This window comes from Pteropus medius, unplaced genomic scaffold, assembly GCF_902729225.1.
Source record: "Pteropus medius unplaced genomic scaffold, Ma_sr-lr_union100, whole genome shotgun sequence".
In the NCBI taxonomy this organism is placed as follows: Eukaryota; Metazoa; Chordata; class Mammalia; order Chiroptera; family Pteropodidae; genus Pteropus; species Pteropus medius.
The window spans coordinates 2,352,938-2,374,728 of record NW_024349797.1 but is presented as its reverse complement, the minus strand read 5'-3'; the positions used below and the strand labels follow the sequence as shown (position 1 = coordinate 2,374,728).

The 21,791-nt window shown below is 34.5% G+C and overlaps 2 protein-coding genes across 5 annotated transcripts in view; both read right to left on the bottom strand.

The window, feature by feature from the left end:
- ZNF410 (zinc finger protein 410) overlaps positions 1-1,648 on the bottom strand; it is a 31,603-nt gene extending 29,955 nt beyond the window's left edge. For 2 of the 4 annotated variants that reach the window (XM_039883767.1, XM_039883770.1), the window contains exon 1: positions 1,466-1,594. The gene's annotated coding sequence lies outside the window, so the exon portion shown is untranslated. Of the gene's footprint in view, positions 1-1,465 lie in introns of all 4 variants that reach the window. The other 2 variants (XR_005657515.1, XM_039883769.1) reach the window with 2 other exon arrangements.
- A 2,287-nt stretch (positions 1,649-3,935) lies between these two features.
- PTGR2 (prostaglandin reductase 2) lies at positions 3,936-18,684 on the bottom strand. Its single transcript, XM_039884347.1, is given in 11 exon segments — positions 3,936-4,275; positions 5,045-5,084; positions 5,842-5,929; positions 6,749-6,815; positions 6,818-6,863; positions 7,642-7,836; positions 7,974-7,984; positions 8,952-9,126; positions 13,527-13,730; positions 17,441-17,559; positions 18,657-18,684. Coding segments are annotated over 11 exon segments (1,032 nt in total). The 5' UTR covers positions 18,679-18,684; the 3' UTR covers positions 3,936-4,210.
- Between the last annotated feature and the right edge of the window lie 3,107 nt (positions 18,685-21,791).

The window sequence follows — 21,791 nt, the reverse complement described above, 5'->3', positions numbered from 1 at the left end:
ATTCCTAAGCATGGCATTTCAAATATTCTACATGTCCTCAAAGACCATTCCAGTTGCAGCATCCACTATATTACTCAATGAACTCTCTACTCCAGCCCACACTTGACTGGCTATTAAGTGAACACACCAACCCATGTCAGTGCTCAAGGTCTTTGCTTGGGATAGTTCTTCAATCAGTAACAAACACCCCCAAACCAGTTCTGATTTTGTGAAATCCTTTCCAGCCTTTAAAATCCAACTCAAATGCCATCTCCTCCATGAAGACTCTCTTCTGAACCTTTCCCTCCAGTCAGAATAAATCTGTCCTAACCTTGGTGTTTTCACAACACAGTTTATTTCATCCCCCTTTGGGTGTTCATTGTTTACATGCAAATTTTTCTCACTGGTTAGGTTTGTTGAATTTACTCACCCTTCTTCCATTAACCTAGCACAATGCTGTGCACAAAGGAAGCATTCAGGAAATATTTAAATAGGTAAACCCCTTAGTTTACAGAGAAAAAGCCAAAAGCTACAGATTAAGTAACTTGCCAAAAATTAGACATCTGCTTAATGCAACTTTAAAAACTAGAACCTAAACCTCGACTGCTAGTTTAGTTGACTTTACTCTGTCCGCACTAAGATAACATAAAGTGGATTTTCTTTCCTTCATAACAAAATGTCCCTGACTTTATTTCAAAATGTTGCTTTTATTCTCTGCAAATACGCTGTGTTGACCCTTTACCAAAGTGAAGAAGTACAAACTCTTAGGTCCTAAACTCTTAATAATATTTAACTTCCAAATAGTGCCTAAATGCATTTTAGAGCCTCATGAACAAGTGAGAAAAACTTTAATAAACTAACTGAATTCTTTTCTCTGAACAAACTTCAGAGAATAAATTCGACCTGCTAAATGCATACAAGCGGTAAACACTCACAGCCCAAACCCCGCCCTGAAATGACAGTCGAAGGAGAAACCGGCAGCCCAGCCTCTCCGAGTCTGCAGCCTTCCTTCTTCTAGACCCAGAAAGTAAGTGGACATATGAAAGAAGAGGGCAGCTCTGGGATGAAATATCCAGGGCAGAATCCCCTTGGCATCCTCTTTCCCCCATTACAACGGCCTCAGTGTAAGGCCTCAAGGTCCGCGGGCAGGCCCCGGCTGCGGGTACAGTCTGGGAGCCCCCGCCCAAGGGATTCGCTGACTCCGGCTTCCTCAGGACGTTCTTGTTCCCATGCTCAGGCCCCAAAACCAAGCAAAGGAGCCGAATAATCGGCCCCCAACCCAGGGAGGGTAAGGATCGAAGCCGTGGGGCTTCAGCCCCACCGCTCCCGGGGCCCGCCAGATCCCGGAGGGGTCTCCAAGGGGGGCGGTTTCCCTGCCCTCTCCGGGGGCGAACTCGACCCGAGCCCCTGAAGAGCCGATACTGGCTCCCACCCTCTCGGGGACCACCTAGCCTAGCGGTACGGTCTGGCCCACCCCGCAGCTCACCTTCCCGTCCGGGGCAGCCGTCCGTCCGTCAGTCGGTCTCGAATTCCGTCCACACATAGCGTCTTCCGGCTCCTGCCGGAAGCAGCTCGAGCGCGGGACAGGAAGTTTGGCCGCCCCCCGACGCACACACCCACTTTCTCGCCTCCAGGCGGTTTGGGGCCGCCGCAAGCGGGCTTCTCCCCGAAGAGCTGCAGCTCCGACTGGGCCTGCGGCGCACAGCTCTGCGCCGGGACGGAAGGAGCCGCGGTCTCCTGCCTCCCACTCATTCTGTCTCACCTTCGGGGCTCTGTGATCTGCGATGCCCGGTAAAACGGGGTCGGTTAATTCTAGCCGTGACGTCACTGCTTCCTTGCAGCAGCGTATGGGTAGTTTTTCCTGTCAGCTGAGATCAATACTAGTTACAATGGAGGTAAGCGAAAAAGGTCACTAAACATGTATCAGAGTTTTCAATGATGAGGACCTTGAAGCTTCACTGCCCGAAAAGGGAACTTGCAGAATCTGCATTGTATACGGTACCAGATGAGAAGTGAGACTTGTGTAGAACTTCTTTGGAATACGAAATCCCTAGAGTCTAGTTTCCATATAATTAGATGTAAAGAGCTCTCTGCCGTCCTGACTAGGGACTAGAACACGAATTCCAAGCTGGATGCCACCACTTGTTGAACTTTATGAATCTGACTTCTTGAAATTACTAGTTTTTTTAATACTGCTGCTTGCTGAAGGATGAGGGACTCAACGAAGACAGTGGCAGTGGAGTTCTCTCAGAAAGGCAATTTCGAGATCAAAGACCAGCCTTGATGACAGGTGTATTAACGGATGAGAGAGTAGTTGGGTACACAAACGATGGTGATTTAAAAAACAAAAGAGAAACACGATTCAGGGGGAAATAATTCCTCTTCAAGTAAAGCAAATTTATCTGTCCCAGATGCAAAGGAGATATTTACTTAGAGGTAAAGGTCTGGAGCTTAAGTTAGAGGTCAAAAATAGAGATGTAGATTTGAGAGTTATCAATTTACAAAGGTGAGGCCCTCTCTAGAAATGGAACGGTGCAGGAAAAGTATAAGACAAGAAAGAAGAGAAGCCACTCAAGTCAACTGGAGTGATTGATTACTAACACAATTTGAATCTACTTTTTACAGATATTGCCAACAAAAATATATTACATGAACACACTATATATGTCTTACTGTTGAAGTGTACACTTGAAACTTACTGGATTTCTTTAACCAATTTCACCATAATAAAAATTTTTTATATTGCAGTGTGTAAACAGGTGATCACAAACCAGCACAACACTCAGAAGAATATCTTCAATTTTACTGTTCCCCCTCGCCCAGCTTTATTGATACATAGTAGACAGTTAGTTGCTCATATTTACATTGTATAATTCAATGAGTTTTTTTCAACTATAGTTAGCAAACAATAATATACCAGTTTCAGTTGTACAACCTAGTAATCAGAGACCCATATAACTCACAAAGTGATCACCCCACTAAATCTAGTACCCCTCTTCCCCCTTACACATTAATTACATTATTAACCCTCTTCCCCATGCTACACGCTACATCTCTATGTCTATTCTGTAACTATTTGTACATCTTAATCCCTTTGCCTTTTTCTCACTTCCCCAACGCCCCCTCCCATCTAGTAGCCCTCAAAATATTCTCTGTATCTATGAGTTTATTACTGCTTTTGTTGTTATTTGTTCTTTAGATTCCACATGTACATGAAATCATGTGATATTTGTCTTTATCCTTCCCATTTTATTCATCGCAATACCCTCTAGCTCCACAATTTTTTTGTTTTTAAAGGGTTGATTACAATGAAAACAAACTATTTAAAGGTACATTAGTCAGTCTTGCACACTCATGGTTATAACCACTTGTTAATTTGTCCAGTCAGTCTTGTCATTTTCTGAAGCTGTCTTGTTTAAATCTTTTTAAGCACCTAAAACTCCAAGTGATATTTCTATCTGCGGTTGAAAATTTTAGTATTTGACAGTATGTCCCTGCTAACCTAAAATAAACATGCTTTTATCAATAAATATTAGAGCTTTTAGGCTATACAGTAAACTATTTGGCAGAACATGAACAGATCATCTCCTGTAGTAAATCTAGTCTCTCCATCAACCTAACCAACCTCAGTTCTCAAACTACTCCTAACACAAAGCCTCTGCATTCCTACCCCAAAAACTGTTCCATAAGCTCTGAATTCCCCCAATCCCCTATACAAACACCCTGCCATTGAGTCCCTTTCCATCTACAAAATGTAAAGGCTATCCAAATGCTATTCTTAATCCAAATTTCAGTTCAAGAATTATGTAAAGCACTTACAGTTCAACAAATATTTACTAAGTGCCTTCTCAAGCATTCCATTTTAAATAAATGTTATTAATTTTAAAAATCTGTTTTGTATGATCCATTAACAGTGTATCAAATCTCCAGTGGTTTCAGAACATCTGATAAAAATATCACATGTAATATTAGTTTTAGCAAAAGGAAGAAAAACACATTGAATTCAATCTATTATTGTAAAGAATCATGTTGGCTGTAGACTGCATACATGATATTGAAGATAATAGTAAAGAATTATGTTATGCAACTAAAAAAATCACCTCTAATCACATTTAAATCAAGCCATCTGTACTCTTAAGGTCTTTTAAATGTATCTTGAAAATCTTTTGCAAAATGGAAATAAATCTGTGTATTTCCTTGACGAAGACATTTATAGAGATTACAAAGAAGTTTATTCTGGATTGCAGACTGACTGCTTTCCAATGTTGCCTCCTGTCATCACGGACTGCAATGCAGCTAGAAAGAAAAAAAAACTAGATTATCTGAAAACATAAATGTCACTATCATATATGTTTATCAGTAGGTTAGACAATTAATTTGAATTACTTCAGATATTTTAATATTAAGTATTGAAGTAAATGGTATGATAAAAACTCAAGTAAAACACAAAGTTACAGGACAACTCACCCAATTAAGATCTTAAAAAATTGTTTTTATCCAAATTAGAAATGTTTAATTGGTATTCACATCAATGTTCACTGTTTACAGAGTCTGAAGACTAGAGAAAAATAAAATGCCAGCAAAAACAATATTTGAATAACAGTTAAAAATATTAAATATCTTATAACATTTTACAAAGTGAAATACACATCTGTTATGCCAGAAAAATAAGTGAAATTTATATTTCTGTTTAGTAAACATTAACAAAATAAATTTTTTTCTGAAAAAGAAAATAAATCAATTTGCTTATTATAATTTGATGATGACTTAGAGCCATTCAATCAATCTGAAAAAGTTACCTAGAGTCAGCTAAATGACTTTCATGATTCTTACTTTTTTCACAAGCTGTTCACAAAAACACTTTATGATTTGAAATGTGAAAACAATACCTCTTAAATACCACTAAGTTTAACTTTCATGGAGTTTGATTGAGATATTTAAGGAAAACTATAGGATAGTTTTACAAGAAAGAATTTCAAAAGAAAAAACAAAAGTAGAATTAAAAGAAAAAAGATTATTTGTGCTGAAGACATATATATTGTAAATAAATCTACATTCATCTTACCTCCCATGTTTTCCAATCCACTTATCATAGTTTCTTTGATCTGTAAATCAAAATAACTATATTTAGTATCTTAGACTTCAAAGTTTCTCCTTAATAATTCCCATTTTTGTAAAAAAAAAACAGCAATACTTTTTAGCACTTTCAGTCTAAAAATATTCATTTCATGTAGGTAGCCCAGAAAGGTTTCCTATCAATTAATTTTTTAAAATAAAATCCTATCTTCCCTTTATCTAATCTTCACTTGGTAACAGCACAAGCTATACACCCTCCTTTCCAAAAACAAAGTATATAAGCACACACACATATAACTTTGCCTATCATTTGTAGGTTTCAAGAACATGCTAGGTTCATGTTATACTCCGAACCCCAGATTAATAACTCCTAATTTTCAACCAACAACCAAGAGATATATCAGAATGTCCTGGGAGGGCAGGAAAGAAGTATGGTACTGGAGAGGTAGGGGTACTACTAGGAGGTATTTATAAGATTTTCGAGAAGGGACAGCTTCTAACATATAGTAGCATTCCAATTTGGGGGAAAATCCTATTGATCTTACAATCTAAGAAAGATAAAGGCTAATAAAATTTTAGATAAAGGGAATAATAAGAGAGGGTTTCTCAACTAGAAGGTTATACTCGCCCAGGAAGTAAAGTTAATTTACAATATTTAGTACACTTTCCTTTTGTAGAAATTTTTATTATGAAACTAGTACATTTGCTATAATAAATTCAAATAATACAAAAATTTATCAAATAGCAGGAAGAATAATATTGATAAAGAATAGAAGCAAATTCTACCTTTAGCTTTCCTTCTTTAAACCACTGACTCAGCTGTAGAGTACCAGACTCAAATTTGTCCTTATAATTTAACAACAGAAATCTTTCTCTGTAGTGGGAAAGAAAAGAATAATAATCAGAAACTAGTAAGGGAGTAAAAGTGTCCAAAATCAAATCATTCCAGAACTTTAATATCTGTTAATCTTTCAAACATTAGAACTTAATCGCACAGAATCTGGTCAAATACAGTTTTAGGTGTGGTTACAGGTATAAGTGTAGCGCACTTCTATTGTTTTGTCTGCCTAACATCTAGGTAATAGCACTGTGGTACTAACACTGATTTTACTTTGTGGGTAACTTCCTTTCCCTATCCTCATGTGACCTGGCCAGTCTGAGCCGATAAGTATCAGCTTTGGGACTTGATAAAACCACAATAAGAGAGCTGTTCTCTTTTTGCTTGGATTGCTAAACTAGTAAAATACAATTTAAGAGATAACGAGTCATCCTCTCACTGCTCCTGCAAGGGAGCAGAGCCAACCCAGAAGGAAGCACAGCCAGAGGTGGAGAAAAACTGAGTCGTGACACCACTATGCAAACTCTTTATCCAGCCAAATCTAAGCTAGTACTGTACTAATGTACTTCTCAGATACATGAGCCAATAAATTTCCTGTGCACTTAAGCCAATATGATTGAGTTTCTATCATTTGCAAAAAAAGGAGTTGCAAAAGACTGATAGAAAAGCTGCATTTTTAAAAGTTTTCTGCCAGGGAAGCTAGTTAACCCAATCAAACCTTAAATATTGAACTGACTTAAAATGGATATTTTCGAGTTTTATTTAATAATAAAGACTTATACATGAAGAACAATACATTTCAAGTAATCTATGATCTTTAAACCTCTTGAATTTGGTAATGAGAAAGGGCAGAACACACTTTGTGATGTTTTTTTCAGGATTGCTTCTACAGCAGGGGGTAGTGGAGGATAAAGCACATCTTGTACTGAGAAATTTGACCACACAGGATGATGTGCCTATTCTGATTCATCTGTTCAGAGAAAACTAATGATTATACCCTGAGATATATCCCTCTCCTATATATATGATTTTATGGCTATCTCAAAGAAAGCCTCCATGACTACTGTATTTAATCCTTTAGTGCCAATTAATTTTGTTTTAAATGTACTCATTATATGTTTAAGAGTTTTAATTTGCTGGAAAATAAGTCCACTCCAAAGGAACATAGTGGTAAATGAGAGTTCGGTAATCAGCAAAAGAATTATATTAGCTGTCATTGTTGCTACTTTCATCAGTAGTAGTAAAGTATTTCTTTGGATTTAAATAATTTAACTTTGACTACAAATAATTTTACATATAGTAAAAGACAATGTAGTGTTAATTGTTAATAGCTGATGTTGATATTTATAACATTGTCAATAAAAAGATGTTAAAACTTGCAATCTATGAAAATCTACTCTCTACCTAAAGTCAGGGGCCATGACTAGAGTTGGTTGATGGTGAGTTAGGAATCCGAACTTCACCATTTGTACAACTTAATTTTTCACAAAAATAAATTGCAGGTGAAAAATATAATATTACTAGCAAAGAACTGAAATTGATGCTCACAGTGCAAAACTGCAAGCAAACAGAAGTAGATATATCAGCAAGCACTTCTGTATCAATTACAGTACTTATCATCAAGTTATTTTTCACAGTAAACCCTACAGTTTTATAAAGTTTTTTCTCTCTCTCAGTATCAGGTAAAGCAATATCACATCAAATAAAAGGGAGTATTCAAATTTATAACAAACAAATCAGCAAACAACCTGACTTATCACTGCATCACTGATGTCACCACCAACATTGTCAAAGTAAACATCTACTCCAGCTGGGCATAATTCACGGAGCTGTTCTGCCACATTCCCATTTTTATAATTAATTTCATCATCAAAGCCCAGTTCTGAGGTCAAAAGGAGGCACTTCTTATATGTTCCACAAATTCCCACCACTCTGGAACAGGCCTATCAAATGGTCAGTCCAGGGGGGAATTTTTGAAAATTAAACAACTTTCTATTGTTACATTTAAATTTTAAAATGTGAAAGCATAAAAGATATTACAAGTATATGAAAATGTTCATCACAATTTAGGTTAGATTACAGGGCTTTCAGCTAAAAGTAATTTGAAACAGAACAAATACAATGTCATTCTTAAAAGCATTAAGACTGAATAAAATTAACTTAGTTTGAATGTTAAAATTTCACCATTTAAAGCTGATTTCGTAAAGGAAATAGTCGGACCCAAAACATCACTAACTTGCACTTCAATATTTTTCAGTGGTTAGATCTTGAGACTATTATGTATGCCAAGTGAAATAAGTCAGACGAAAAAAGAGAAGAACCATATGTTTTCACTCATATGCAGTATACAAAACAAAAAGCAACAAATAAACAAAATGAACAAACAAATAAAAAATTCATAGATACAAACAAAAGAATGGTGGTTACTAGAGGGAAAGGGAAGATTGGGGGAGGACAGACCAGGTGGTGAGCACACAATAGATTATATAGATGTCATATTATAAAGTTGTACACTTGAAATTTATATAATGTTATTAACCAATGTCACCCCAATAAATATCATTTAAAAATTTTTTTTAAAATATTTTTCAGGCCTGTAACTAAAATCACTACTAAGATAAAATGTTTCGTTTCAATGATTTCATAGTATAAAGTATATCGTTTTTATAAAAAAACAAAGCACTTTATAAAATTGTCATAATATTTACTGTATTTCTAGAATCCAATAAGTGCTTCCTTATTTGAAATTTTTTTTTTATATAAAATGAGTTTGTTTTTTCGTGCATGGATTCCAGACAGGTACTCTGATTTTCTTTCTTATATTGTTGAATAGAGCAATGCTCCAGCATTTACCATGTCTATTTTTGATTAATAGGAAAAAGATACAAAAATCTACAACATTTTTCATGTTGTTATAAAGATAATCTAAGCAGATAATAAACTCATTTCTACCAGAAATCTGTAGAATCATATAAATTTGTTCAATTTTATATTTTAAATTATATACATGTATCCAAAGATTCAATTATGACTACTTTTTTAGAAAATCAAATAATGCTCAAAAAATTTACCTGCCCAGCCAACGATCCACACGCACCAGCAGCCCTACTAACAACCATTGTCTGATTAGCTCCAGCAGTTACATGACCTTTTTCTTGTATTCCAGTAAAGGATGTCAAATCTATAGCTCCAAGAAAGTATGAAACATGTCCATTCACAAGTTGTGGGTCTACCTAAAATGAAATACACACCTTTTAAAAATAACAGTAGGAATTTCTGTTTTTATTTTTAATTTATTTATTTTAATTAGTTTCAAGAATACACTGCATTGGTTAGACATCTATATAGTTCATAAAACGATCTCCCCAATTGCTCTCTCCCTCCCCTGACCCTCCACTTAGCCAGCGTGTTAATGCTAAGTACATTCTCTACACTGTGCTCCCCATCCCCGTGACCATCTATCACCTACTAATTTGTACTTCTTTAACTCTTCAGCCCATTCTCCCAGCCCCCCAGTACCTCCTCTCCTCTGTCTGTCACCAAATTTTCCACTCTATTTGTGAGTCTGTTTTTGATTAGTTTGTTCTTTTTATTCCTTAGATTCCACATATAAGTGCAATCATATAGTGTTTATCTTCCTCTGTCCAACTTCAATACCTTCTAGGTCCATCAAAGCAATATCTTTTTCTATCCCCTTCATTTTCATATGTAGGGATCTTGTTTTCTTATCCTTTCAGCCACTCTATCTTTTGGTTGGAGCACTTAATTCTTTTTCATTTAAAGTACTTATTGATAGGAAGGTAGTTGTTACCATTCTTTATTCCTGTTTTTGATACATATTTTTTCTTCTTAAAGAAGTTCCTCCAAAATTTCCTGTAATACGGGCTTGGTGGTAATAAATTTCTTCAGCTTATTTTTGTCTGGGAAGCTCTTTATCTGTCCTTCAACTCTAAATGATAGCTTTGGTGGATAAAGTATTCTTGGTTGTAGATCCTAGGTCTTCATTCTGTTGAATATTTTTTGCCAAGCTTTTCTGTCCTGCATAGTTTCTTTTGAGAACTCAACTGCCAGTCTTCTGGGTTTTCCCTTATGAGGAAAACTATCTGTTTTTCTCTTGCTGCTTTTAATATGCTTTCCTTGTATTTAAGCTTTGGCATTTTAATAATGATGTGTCTTGGTGTGGGCCTCTTTGGTTCCCTGATTTTGGGAATTCTCTGAGCTTCCTGGGGTTTTATATCCATTTCCTTCACCAGGTTAGGGAAGTTCTCCATCATTATTTCTTCAAACAGCTATTCAACATCTTGATTTCTTCAGTTACGCCGATCAGATGGATATTTGAACCCTTAATAGTGTCTCATATGTTTCTTAAATTATTTTTATAGCCTTGGCATCTTATCTCTTGCCATTCTGATTGTGTGTCCTTGGTTTCTCGTTCTCTATATAGGAAATTTGATCCTTTTCTTTATTCACTTTGTTTATTCCTTTGTTTATTCCATTTAATATACTTCTCATCTCAGATAATGTGTTCATTTCAGATTGGTTCTTTTTTATAATTTCTATTTCCATTTTTATGTTTTTTAGCTCTTTGTTGAAGTTCTCGCTGAATTTATCTACACTTCCCAAAAGTTCATTGAGCATCTTTATAATCAGTGCTTTGAACTGTGTGTCTGTTAGATTATTTGACTCCATTATATCTGGATCTCTGTTCTGTTCTCTCATATGGTTTCTGCTTCTTTGTCTTCCCATTTTGGCTGCCTTTCAGTCTATGTTTCTATGTACTAAGCAAAGCTCCTAAGTGTCCCAGTCTTATTAGTGTGGATTTGTGAAGTAGGTGTCCAGTGGCACAATCCTGAGAGGGGTTCAGCTGTAGGCCAAATTTAGCTCAAGCCTCTGCCCCTCTGGGGCCACCTGTTAAGATTCAGCAAGCAATCCACAGACGCTGTGCTTATAATTTCCTCAAAAGGCCACACTAGAAACCGAGGCCAGCTGCCTCCAGTGTGAGTCTAGGCGCTGCTCAGCAAGGAGCACCGAGACAAGCTGCTATACACTGAATTGTGTCCTCCTGTGGATGAAAAAGATGTTCTACAGAAAGTAACCTCATAGGTGATGTGATCATAAATTCCTCACTGGAAAGGTCATGGTGGGTAGTCAAACCTCTGGTATGTAACTTCTTTAGTAAGAGGTTTATCTTTGTTTTAAGCAAGCCCTGTCCACTGTTCTTGTGCACTGAGGTTGACACACCTTTGAAGTAAGAGTAACCACTCTCAAGAGAGCACATAATCTTGTTAACTATCCTGTAATCCAATCTTTGCTTTGCTTTTTCCCCTCCGTAATTTCAAAATGCATAAAAGAAACTGCAAAACTGAAATTCTCTGGACATTTGAGATCTTGCTTCCCAGCAACTGTCATCAGTTTGATTCATATTCTTATAAAAATCCTCTACAGGTTTCAATATTTCCTCCATGGACACTCCTAAAATTCATATCTTGAAGACTAACTTTTAATGTGATTATATTTGAAGATAGGGCCTTTAAGGAGATAATTAAGGTTAAATGAGGTCTTAAGGGTGAGGACCTAATCCGAAAGGATTATATGTATAAAGGATTATATGTTTTTATAAAAAGAGGAGGAGACAGCAGAGATCACTTTCTCTGCACATGTACGGAGGAAAGGCTGAATGTCACGTAAGGACACAGCGAGAAGGCAGCCATCTGCAAGCCAGGAAGAGAGACTTCACCAGAAACCAAATTTTCCAGCACCTTGATCTCAGACTTCTAGCCACCAGAGCTGTGAGAAAATAAATTTTTGTTGTTTAAGCCACCAGCGGTACAAGCAGACTAATAACCCAATACAGTTTCTAGAATAGTAAACCATTCTTCAGTCTTGTTAAAATTCTCTAATTCAGTTGAATAAAGTAAAAAACAACTGAATATCATTTCTCTTTATAGTAAAAACAAAATAAAACTTTTAAAATAAAACTTCCACGTAAAACACAAAATATTCTTTCTTGTCAATGCCCCAAGTATGTCGAAAAAGAGGAAGGACTTAACGGGAAAACACTAGGCAAAGTTGGGAGGTTTTTAAATCTAAGCAGTTCCAAAGTAAACATTTATCTATATAAAAAAAAAAAAAATCAGCTACAACTCTAACAGTTGTCGTTACTCATGCTTAAAATGTACCATAAAAATGTAAGGATGATACAATTTCTTCTAGTTTAATTAGAAAATAAAATGAAGTCTCTCTTAACTTTTTAGCATTTTACGTTTATATGTTTACCAGGCCCTACTGGTAATTAATTATACTGCTCTAACATCTTCTGTGTCTGTTTTCTTATCTGTAGAGTTAGGGAGAATTGGAAAAAAAATAATATAGAAAGACTCCCTACCATAATGGTTTTATAATAACTTTTTAAGGAATTGAACACAACTTCTGTAAAAATGTAATAAACCACCAAAAGGAATCGAGATTCATTACCTTAGTTTGATTTGTAGTTAAAATGTCACAAAGAAATAAAATGGAATAAAAAGAAATAAAAAGTTTGTATTCGGCAATTTTAAATGGCTATCAGTTAAATCTGGTGTGTAGATAAAGGTAATGAAGAATTAAGTCTACAATACATAGAAAAGTCTACAGTACACAGAAATATTTCATGTAGGTAATATTTATTAGTAAAGCTAGTATTTTTAAAAACAGTGTGAATTAAGTTTGTGTTCGGCAAATATCACATTTTCGTCCCTTCTGAGCTCCTCTTTCTCATTTCTAATACCTACTCCCAAAGCTCTTTTAAGCTCTCCCAATTGCTCAGTTTCCCATAATAGCACAATGATAGAAGACAGAAACTGCTGAATATTTCTTTTTCACTTCCTGCTAAGAAATTTCTAGTTAAATTTATTTTACTAGTACTATCAAATGTATTTTACTAGTATTACAAATGATTGCATAACATCTCCCATGTCGTTTGTATCTTAAGAGCCACCTTTAACTAATTATAAAAATGTGTAATAAAAAAATACTAACATTTTATAAATCCTTTTACAAAACCTTAATCTCACTGGTCATAGCATTTAATTTTCATATTCATTGTAAGATAGCTATTATTTTCATTTTGCACATAAGGAAACTGGGGTTCAGAGACATAAAGTAATTTCTTTGATGACGTATATTAGGTTGAATTACATGAAGCTGCCAATTTTTGTAGGTCAAAACAGACTAATATTTGTCATCAACCTAACAGAAGCTGAACTCAGGATTTCTGACACGAGATAGAATTTCAAGCACAAACCAAAGGAATTAAGTTAAGTGACAATTTCTCAGGAAACTTTAAAGCATACAACCATAAGGGGCCTTAGAATTTTTAGTATAAAATATATTTTGGTGCTTATCGCTCAGGTTTTATTTTATACATATAAAATTTGGGAAATAAATTAAATATGAAAAGTAACACCATTCACTGGTAATCTAAGAACTGTCAAATAAAGTTACAGCCAACAGTAGAAAGGAAACAAAGGCTTTCCACATTTTACAGCTATCTAAAAGAAAATATATGCTTTTATGTTTTCCTTGATAACAAACAGAAGTGAATGGCAAATGCACAAAGTAAAAATTACAGGGGGAAAAAAATCGGATACTCTACGTTATATATCATCTTTTCAATGCTATTTCTATCCAGAATAACCTTGGTTTGCCAGGGCCAACAGAAAGAAGTCACAAAATTGCCTTTAGTAAAATTTGTGTGTTTGCTTTCTTCTATAATCCCAATACTTCTACCATCAACCCCTTGAGACAGCTGCCAAGGTTTCATATAATCAGCCCCAGTGTCTTCCTTCATTCTACAACGCTGAAAAAAAGGACACATTGATTAGAATAATTCTGCCTGATAATACTGAACCAGTTTACTAATTTACCCAGTGACTAAAAGAAAGATATATAATAAGTAATGTGAAGTAAAGTATTAATCACATAAAAATTATCTTCATTTCCCTCTTTCTTTCAGTTATTTTTTATCCTGAAAAAAATGTACCCTTCTAACAAGAAGTATAATTAAAAAGGAATTTAAGAATGTTCTAAAATTAGATTGTGGTGATAGTTCCACAATGTTGGGAATAGACTAAAAACCACTGAATTGAACATCTAAATGTGTGAATTATATATGTAAATAAGCTGTTAAAAATTTTTTAAAAATACTTAAAGAAATTTACGTAATATTATATCTATTACACTAGTAAAAATAATATAAAATACTATGCCAATAGTTTCAATGGATCATAGCAAATTAGATACACTTACATATTGCTGATAATATTACAGAAAACAAACTAGTAACATATAAAACCACAATAGCACTTATGTCTTTTGGCCTAGCAATTCTACTTCCCCGATAGAAATAAAACAAAAAGAAATGAAACTTTTAATACAGTTGTTTATCACAATCCCATCCGAACTCCTCTTCCTCATTGCTAATACCTATTCCCAAGGCATTTTTAAGCTCCCCCAACTGTTCAATTTCCCATGAAAGCACAATGATAGAGAAAACTTCGACTAAGCACTACATCACACCCCTAACCTCAGGTGGATGTTCTCTATATTTCACAAAGACAAAATGCCACAGTCGCACCACACCCTTCCATGGAACTGAGGCTGAAGACTTCCTGTGTAGTCAAGGCTTTCTTCCTGTGGTTCACTCTTGTTTCTCTCATGAAGCCAAGGTGTAGAGGCCTACAGTATGGTCCAGGAGATAGAAAGGAGATCGAAAAGATGGAAGGTTGTTTAATTAAGGGGCCCCAAATGGTTTAGTTCAGTTCACCAGAGGAAAAGACTAAAGAGGAAATTGAGGCAGAAGCTTCTGTGGGAATATGTTATGCTTCTGCTTGTGTGCCCTCCCATGTATTCTAGGAAGGTGATGCAGCAGCCATGGATACTGGCCAGACCAAGGACCTGACTCTTAAACAAGGCTAAGAAGAAAAGTAGAACAAGTAATTCTCTATAGGTAAGCAAATGATGTCAAGAAAATAGAATGTTCTATAACTACCAAAATAATGATACTTGGACTAGTTTTTCATATGAAGATATTTATATAAAAATCACTTAAATATGAAATCAAAATAGTATATATACATTAAATGTAATCACGTACAATACTATAGATGCATGGTAATTAAAATTAGCTGTAAATTTGGAATGATATAAAATTTCAATGATTTAATGTTCATTAGATTCCTTTTTTTCCTTTTAAAGTTATGTTTTTTGTTTTTTGGTTTTTATTTTTTTAGATCAATGTCTAGTGAAGGCAAGTGATTACTACAGTTCCCAAGCGGACAGGCACATCACGCCATACAAGGCCACCTGGGGAAAGAAATGATTTTCTTCCTTTCTTAATACTTAATAAGCACCATGCTAGTCACTGGAGATAAAGTGATAAATAAGACCTTTGTCTTCATAAGTTTACTTTTCATCGGGGAAGACAGATCTCTAATAACTACACAAATATGTGTTAATTACAATTAGGATAAATGCTGACGGTCAAGGTACTGTTTTGAGAAAATGTAACAGAAAAGACTGTCCTGAGGGTTCAGGGTGATTTAACCAAAGCAAATCTCTTTAAAGCAGGCTTCTAGGGAATAACAGGGGTTATTTCTAGGTAAAGAGAAAAAGGTGGGAGGAAGCTTTTAGATGGAGGAACAGCACATATGAAGGCTTGTTTTAATTTATACCTGGGATTTTGTTTTAATCAATTATGGTAAGATGACAGAAACAAAGACAATTGCCTTGAAGAAAGAGTTTATTATTTATAATTCCCAAATGAAGAGGCACATCATATGCAGGGCCACATGGCGAAGTAACAGAGTTAGTCAGAAGGCAAAAGCAACAAGAGGAAAGCAGGGCCCAGAGTCTTTATTGTGGTTTGAGAGAAGGAATGCACAAGGCAGGGTAGGCAAGCTTGAGTAAATTTAGGATTAAATAGTTTGAATAATTTGGGTGAGCTCTGGCTTACAGGGGTGGTTTCTAGTTGCCTCATACTGGCCTTGTGGTTTAGGGCAGGGAAAATATCGGGATGGTATGTGAGTTGGAGGAAGGAGGTGGTTGGAGTTATGGGTTTTAGATTGATTGATTTACATATGAAAGGTGTGTCCCAGGCAAGTTGTTTATTATCTCTAAAAATTAGCTAGCCCTGAGAAAGGCAGTCTCTCCAGGATTAACGAAGCCCCTAAGGTATGAAAACATCATAAAATACAAAAAATAAGAAGCATGATTAATACAAGGCATGAGCAAAAAGGGGCACTGGTGTGTTATCAAAGAAAGAGGCCCAGAAGCAAGAAGGAGAATGCAAGTATATGTTTAGAAACAGGAATCCAGAAAGAGATTATAACTTGCCTATTTGATACCAAAATCAGGTAAACCATCACCAGAAAAGAATAGTAGCGAACCAAATTCAGCAACATATCAAAGGAATTACATGCCAGGAATCTCACCAAGTGGAATTTATTCCATCTGAAAATCAATGAATGTAATAAACCATATCGATGGATTGAAAAACAAAAACCACATGATCATCTCAATAGGAGCAGAAAAAGCATATGACAAAATCCAAAACCCCTTCTTGGGGGAGGGGGTAATGAGGATTTTATTGTTTAACAGGCGCAGAATTTCTGTTCAGGATGATGAAGAAGTTCTGGAAGCAATAAGTGGTAATGGCTGTACAATACTGTGTGTTCTTTATGCAACTGAATTTCACACTTAAAAATAGTTGAAATGATATATTTTATGTCATATATATTTTACCACAATAAAATAGAAAACACCCCTCATGATAAAAGCAGTCAATAAACTAGGAATAGGAGGAAATTTCCTCAACCTCATAAAACTGATCAAATCTAAGCTACAAAAATCCCACAGCTAACATCATATATAATGGTGAAAGACAGAATGCTTTCTCCCTAAGATCAGGAACAAGACAAAGATGTCCACTGTAGTCACTTCTATATAAACACTGTACTGAGTGAAGGTTCTAGTGAGGGCAAAAAAATGAAATAAAAGGTATCCATATAGGAAAGGAAGAAGTAAAACTACCTCTGTTTATAAAAATCTAAGTCCATGTGCCTGATGGCTTCTCAGCTGCAGTCCTAGGCCATATATACCTTTTCAATAAATATCTTTTGTCTAGAAGCAGCATAAGTGAGTCCGTTCCTTTCAAAAAGAGACCAACAAGAACGAAAGTCTTGTGCAGAGCCTGCCTTGTAAACTGGATCAGTCTGAGAGAATTTCCCATCCTAATTTACTATCTTCAACTTTTACTTACTATTGAGAAGTGATCTGGACATTTGGAAGAACCTGATTAACCACATGTACTACTATTACGAAAACCTTTCTACGACATTCCTTAATGACACTAGTGAATAAAAACAAATGTAAATCTGTAATCCACAGGTGTCAATATATAATTGCCCAACTATTTGTTAATCACGAGAATTGCACAATAAAATGTAGATGCAACATAAATATACAAAAATAAAATTAATTTTCACCAAGCCACAAAATCCTGATTCTTACCATATAAGGATCCACAGAAAGATAAGGAGTTCTGACTTGTCCTTGTCCTTTATTGATATTATCTGGTAGATTTACTTCTTCTACTTGGAAATTCTCTGCCACTGGATTACTATTTTTTCCTAAAATATTAGATAAAAATATAAAATCAAAAACTCACTTTCCTATGTAATTATTTATTATTCTTTAAAAGGTCTCTCTAGAATTCAGAGCACTCTCTTTTAATATAGGCATGAATAAATCTATATTGTTTTGTAATTTCTCTGTAACGCAGCATAAATTTTTCAAATAATTTTAATTACTCTTGATTTTCTCCAAGAAGATCCTTTAGAATATTGCTGTCGACTTCAAAATATCTTTTTAAAGATGACTACAGGTAAATCACTCTTCTGTTCTAAAATTTAGGAGGATTTCAGAAAGCCAAAAATTATAGCCAATTTTTTTTAAACTATGAAAATTAAAACTTACAAGCAGAAATATCACATCAGCCAAAGAAAATAGGTAAACATTCCTTCCTCATTTCAAGAAGAAAACAAAAATTTAATGAATGCAATATTTTAAAAAGTCTTGAAAATTAGAAAATTTGAAATATGAAAAGAAAAATCTGTAAGCAGCAAACATCATCACTAAAAGTATACTCTTATTTAGTTATGTTGAACATAAGCAAACTTTCTATTCTTTAAATCATCCCATTTCTTAGATGGGAATAGAATGTAAAGATTTTAATCTAACTGCTCACTTTACTAAACGAAGGTCAGAAAAAGTTAAGTGACTTCCCCAGGCCACTAGATAGGCAGCAAAACTAAGGCAGTATAGGCCCAAATCTCTCAGTTTGCTTCCATGCTTGTTTCTATGACTCAGGTTGGATGTGAGCACAGACATAGACCAGTGCTCTTCACTTAAAACAGAAAAGCAAATTTTAAGAATCAATGATACATACTATAAAGAAAATACGAAAGCCACATATATTTATATATTTATAATTCAAATATTGTAAATCTAAAATACCTTATTTTTCCAACAAATGGGCTCAAGAACTTATCACTTGAAAAACTCAGTATTACATTGTTAAAGAATTTCTTCTAATATCTCTGCTAGTGTTAATATCTTCCTACCTCAACTTACCACACTGACATCATATGAATACTTTTGTTCTTCTTATTTGCATTAATAATAATCAAAGACCACAACTGTTCATTCATCACAGATAAATACATACCAGGTCGAGAATTCAATGTCATTCTTTGTACAATCGCCGTCTTGTTTGCACAGAGATCTCACCAGATTTCTGTATAAATTCCTACAGATAGAAAATATTTTTAATCACAAGAAAGTTTTGAAATAAAAAATTTAGAAATAAAAAAAAGAAGCACATTTGTGTTTCTGAACCAGGAGAAGAAAAATCAGGATTCAAAAATTTAGGATTAAAAAAATATACAGTCTCCTGTCAGTTTGCCTCCTAAAACAAATATATTAAGAAAAACTAAATTCATTGAGGACTGAGTGGGGCAAAATGTTTCTGGCCTCAGAATTCAAGCACATTCATCTTCATACCATTATTATTAAGCCTCCTACTGTGGCTTGATTTCAAAAAAAAAAAAAAAGATATATTTTGCCAGAGCTTGCTAGTAGCAAAATAAAAACAATGAGTAACCAAATTGTCAAAAATTGTTACTCACTTATCAAAATGGAAATTTCTTAATAGTTTTGCTTATTACAAAATATATCAAAGTATATTTGCTTATTACAAAATATATCAAAAACATTTTCAAATCCTCACCTTATAGGAAATTCTGTAATACAGAATGGCCAAATAAATAAGTAAAGGATCCGTTTATTCTGGGTTTACAATCTGAGTTACTGAAAGAAGCAAAATGAAGGTCCAGTGCTGGCACTATCTATCTAACTTGGGGGAAATAGCCTTGCTTACTTTATCCATCAGTAAAAATGGGAACAAACCTTTAGTGTTACGATGTTACACTGTTGTGAGTGCTATGAAAAATATATATTCATTTGATACTTAATAATATTTAATATATTATTTATATATTATACTTTATAGTGTTTGATATATATAAATATTTATTAATATTTAATAGTAATTTAATCTCCTAACAATCCTATTATTATTATCCCCATTTAATAATAAGCTTTAACAGGTTTAAGCACTTTCCCAAGGTGACAGAACTGAGATTCAAACCCAAGCTGTCTGACATTCCAGAATCAATCTCAACTACCACATAAAAATTTCCATCCTACATGTTTAAGTTATTTGATTTTTAGGATACTAAGCAAATATTCCCTTTTTAAAATTAATATATTAACCACTCCTGTCTTTTCTCATTAGATATTGAGTTTTCTAGCCTTTGTTACCTAGCAACATTGAGAAGCCCAAAGGAAAACAATTAGGTCAATCTCTTTTTTACAACAGTGCAACAACTTAGCTCCTAGCTTCATTTCTAAATGTAAGGATTTTATACAGCAGCATACTGATACGTTTGACAAGCATCTGTAAATCCATTCCATGTGATACTTAATAATCCCTTGCCTTATATCACTGGCTAATTTCATTTATACATGACTCTAGTTCTCATCTATTTTCTAAATTTGCAAGATCCTTGAGTTTCTTCATATTTTTCTGTATCCTATAGAGTGCCTGGTTTATATAGACCTTAGATTTACATATAACCCCAAAACTGTTAAATAATCATCATGGGATATTTTCCAAATCTTGTTTAAAATACTATTTATATAATTTACAGAGAACTTTCACACAAATTACATTACTTATTCCTTTTTAATAAAGTGATATAGGTAAATATGCTACCATTCTCATTTTACAGAGGAAGTTGAGGTACGGTTTAAACCCAGGATCACAGAGCAGGTAAGCAGAGGAGTTAGGACTGAAACATAAAACTCATCCCAGATCTCACATGTCCTCACTCTCTCCACTATTTCCCTACACTCTCCTCCAAACAGGGTTTTTACATATACAGCCATACAGTGATGCCCAACTCTCCTGTAGGTACCCTTTCTTAGAGGAGAATTCTGCTCCTAATTAAGAAGTAAACATCTGATGTTAGTGACAGTCTGTAATAAAATAAAATGAAGAACATGGACATATATCCTACTTGCTTCCTTTTTGTAAGGTATATATTTATAATCTCAATGATTTTTATATTAATGGCTAGTTGCCCTCAGTATCTATTCTCTCCTTATAGACACGATGTTACCCAGCTAAAAGACTGCATTTCTCAGCTTCCCCTTAAAACAAATCCCAGACATCTTATGTCAAGTAAAAGTCTCTCAATTATGCATCTCTGATAACAGATTGTTTTAAACATAAACTGCTATGCCATTAACCTAACAGAATTAATAGCACAGGTAATTCCTTAACATTGTCTAATATTTAGTGCATATTCCAATTTCCTGATTGTCTCGAAGATATCTTTTTACAGTTGTTTCATTAGAACCAAAATTCAAGGTCCACATACTACATTTTGAGTCTTTCCTCCTTTTTTATTTCATGCCATTGATTGTTGAAGAAACACTTGTTTCTTCATTTCTTTGTCTTTAGAATGTGCTTCGCCTCCTCATGGTGTCATTTATCTCATTCTTTCTCTCCCCTTACCTTTAACTGGTGATTAGATTTAGAGATATGATTAGATGCAGGTTCAATTGTTTAGACAAAAACGTTCTGTGTGCATCCTATTTCATCACATCAAGAAGTCCATAATGTCCTGTAAAGCTACATATATTCAATATTTCTATTAAATCACACTGTGTATAAATTATGTAAGAATTAAAAAGCAAAGATTTCCAAATTGATGCTGGGTCCAAAGAGAACTGCATTTAAGTGGTTATTAAAGTACCGTGACAGCTAAATTTTCAATCAAAGGAGTCTTTCCAAATCAATTCTCCTATTTGCTCTCTTCCCCAATTACTTTCAATGTATGCTTTAAAATATCATATCGCTGATTTGTCCAAATACTGCTTATCAGCATGAAAAGTATACCTTTAAAGTTCCCTTCCTCTATATCAAATTAGAAAGTTTTTAAGTGTCAAATACTGAAATTAACTAATGTAGGATAATCACACAATATCCTGCAATAGCACAGCAAACAAGTTTAATATATAAAAAACTTGACTTAGTTACAAAATTAAAATTAAAACTATGGCAAACCAAGTTCTAGATATGAAAGGAAGGGTGGTGGTGGTGGTAAATTTACCCGAAATGTGTGCGGGGGGGAAGGCGGTTACTGACCAACATTAAGCAAACCATATTTGCCTGGTATGATATTAAGTGGGTTCCTAATTAGCACTCATATTCCAAAATAATACCAGATCAATATGT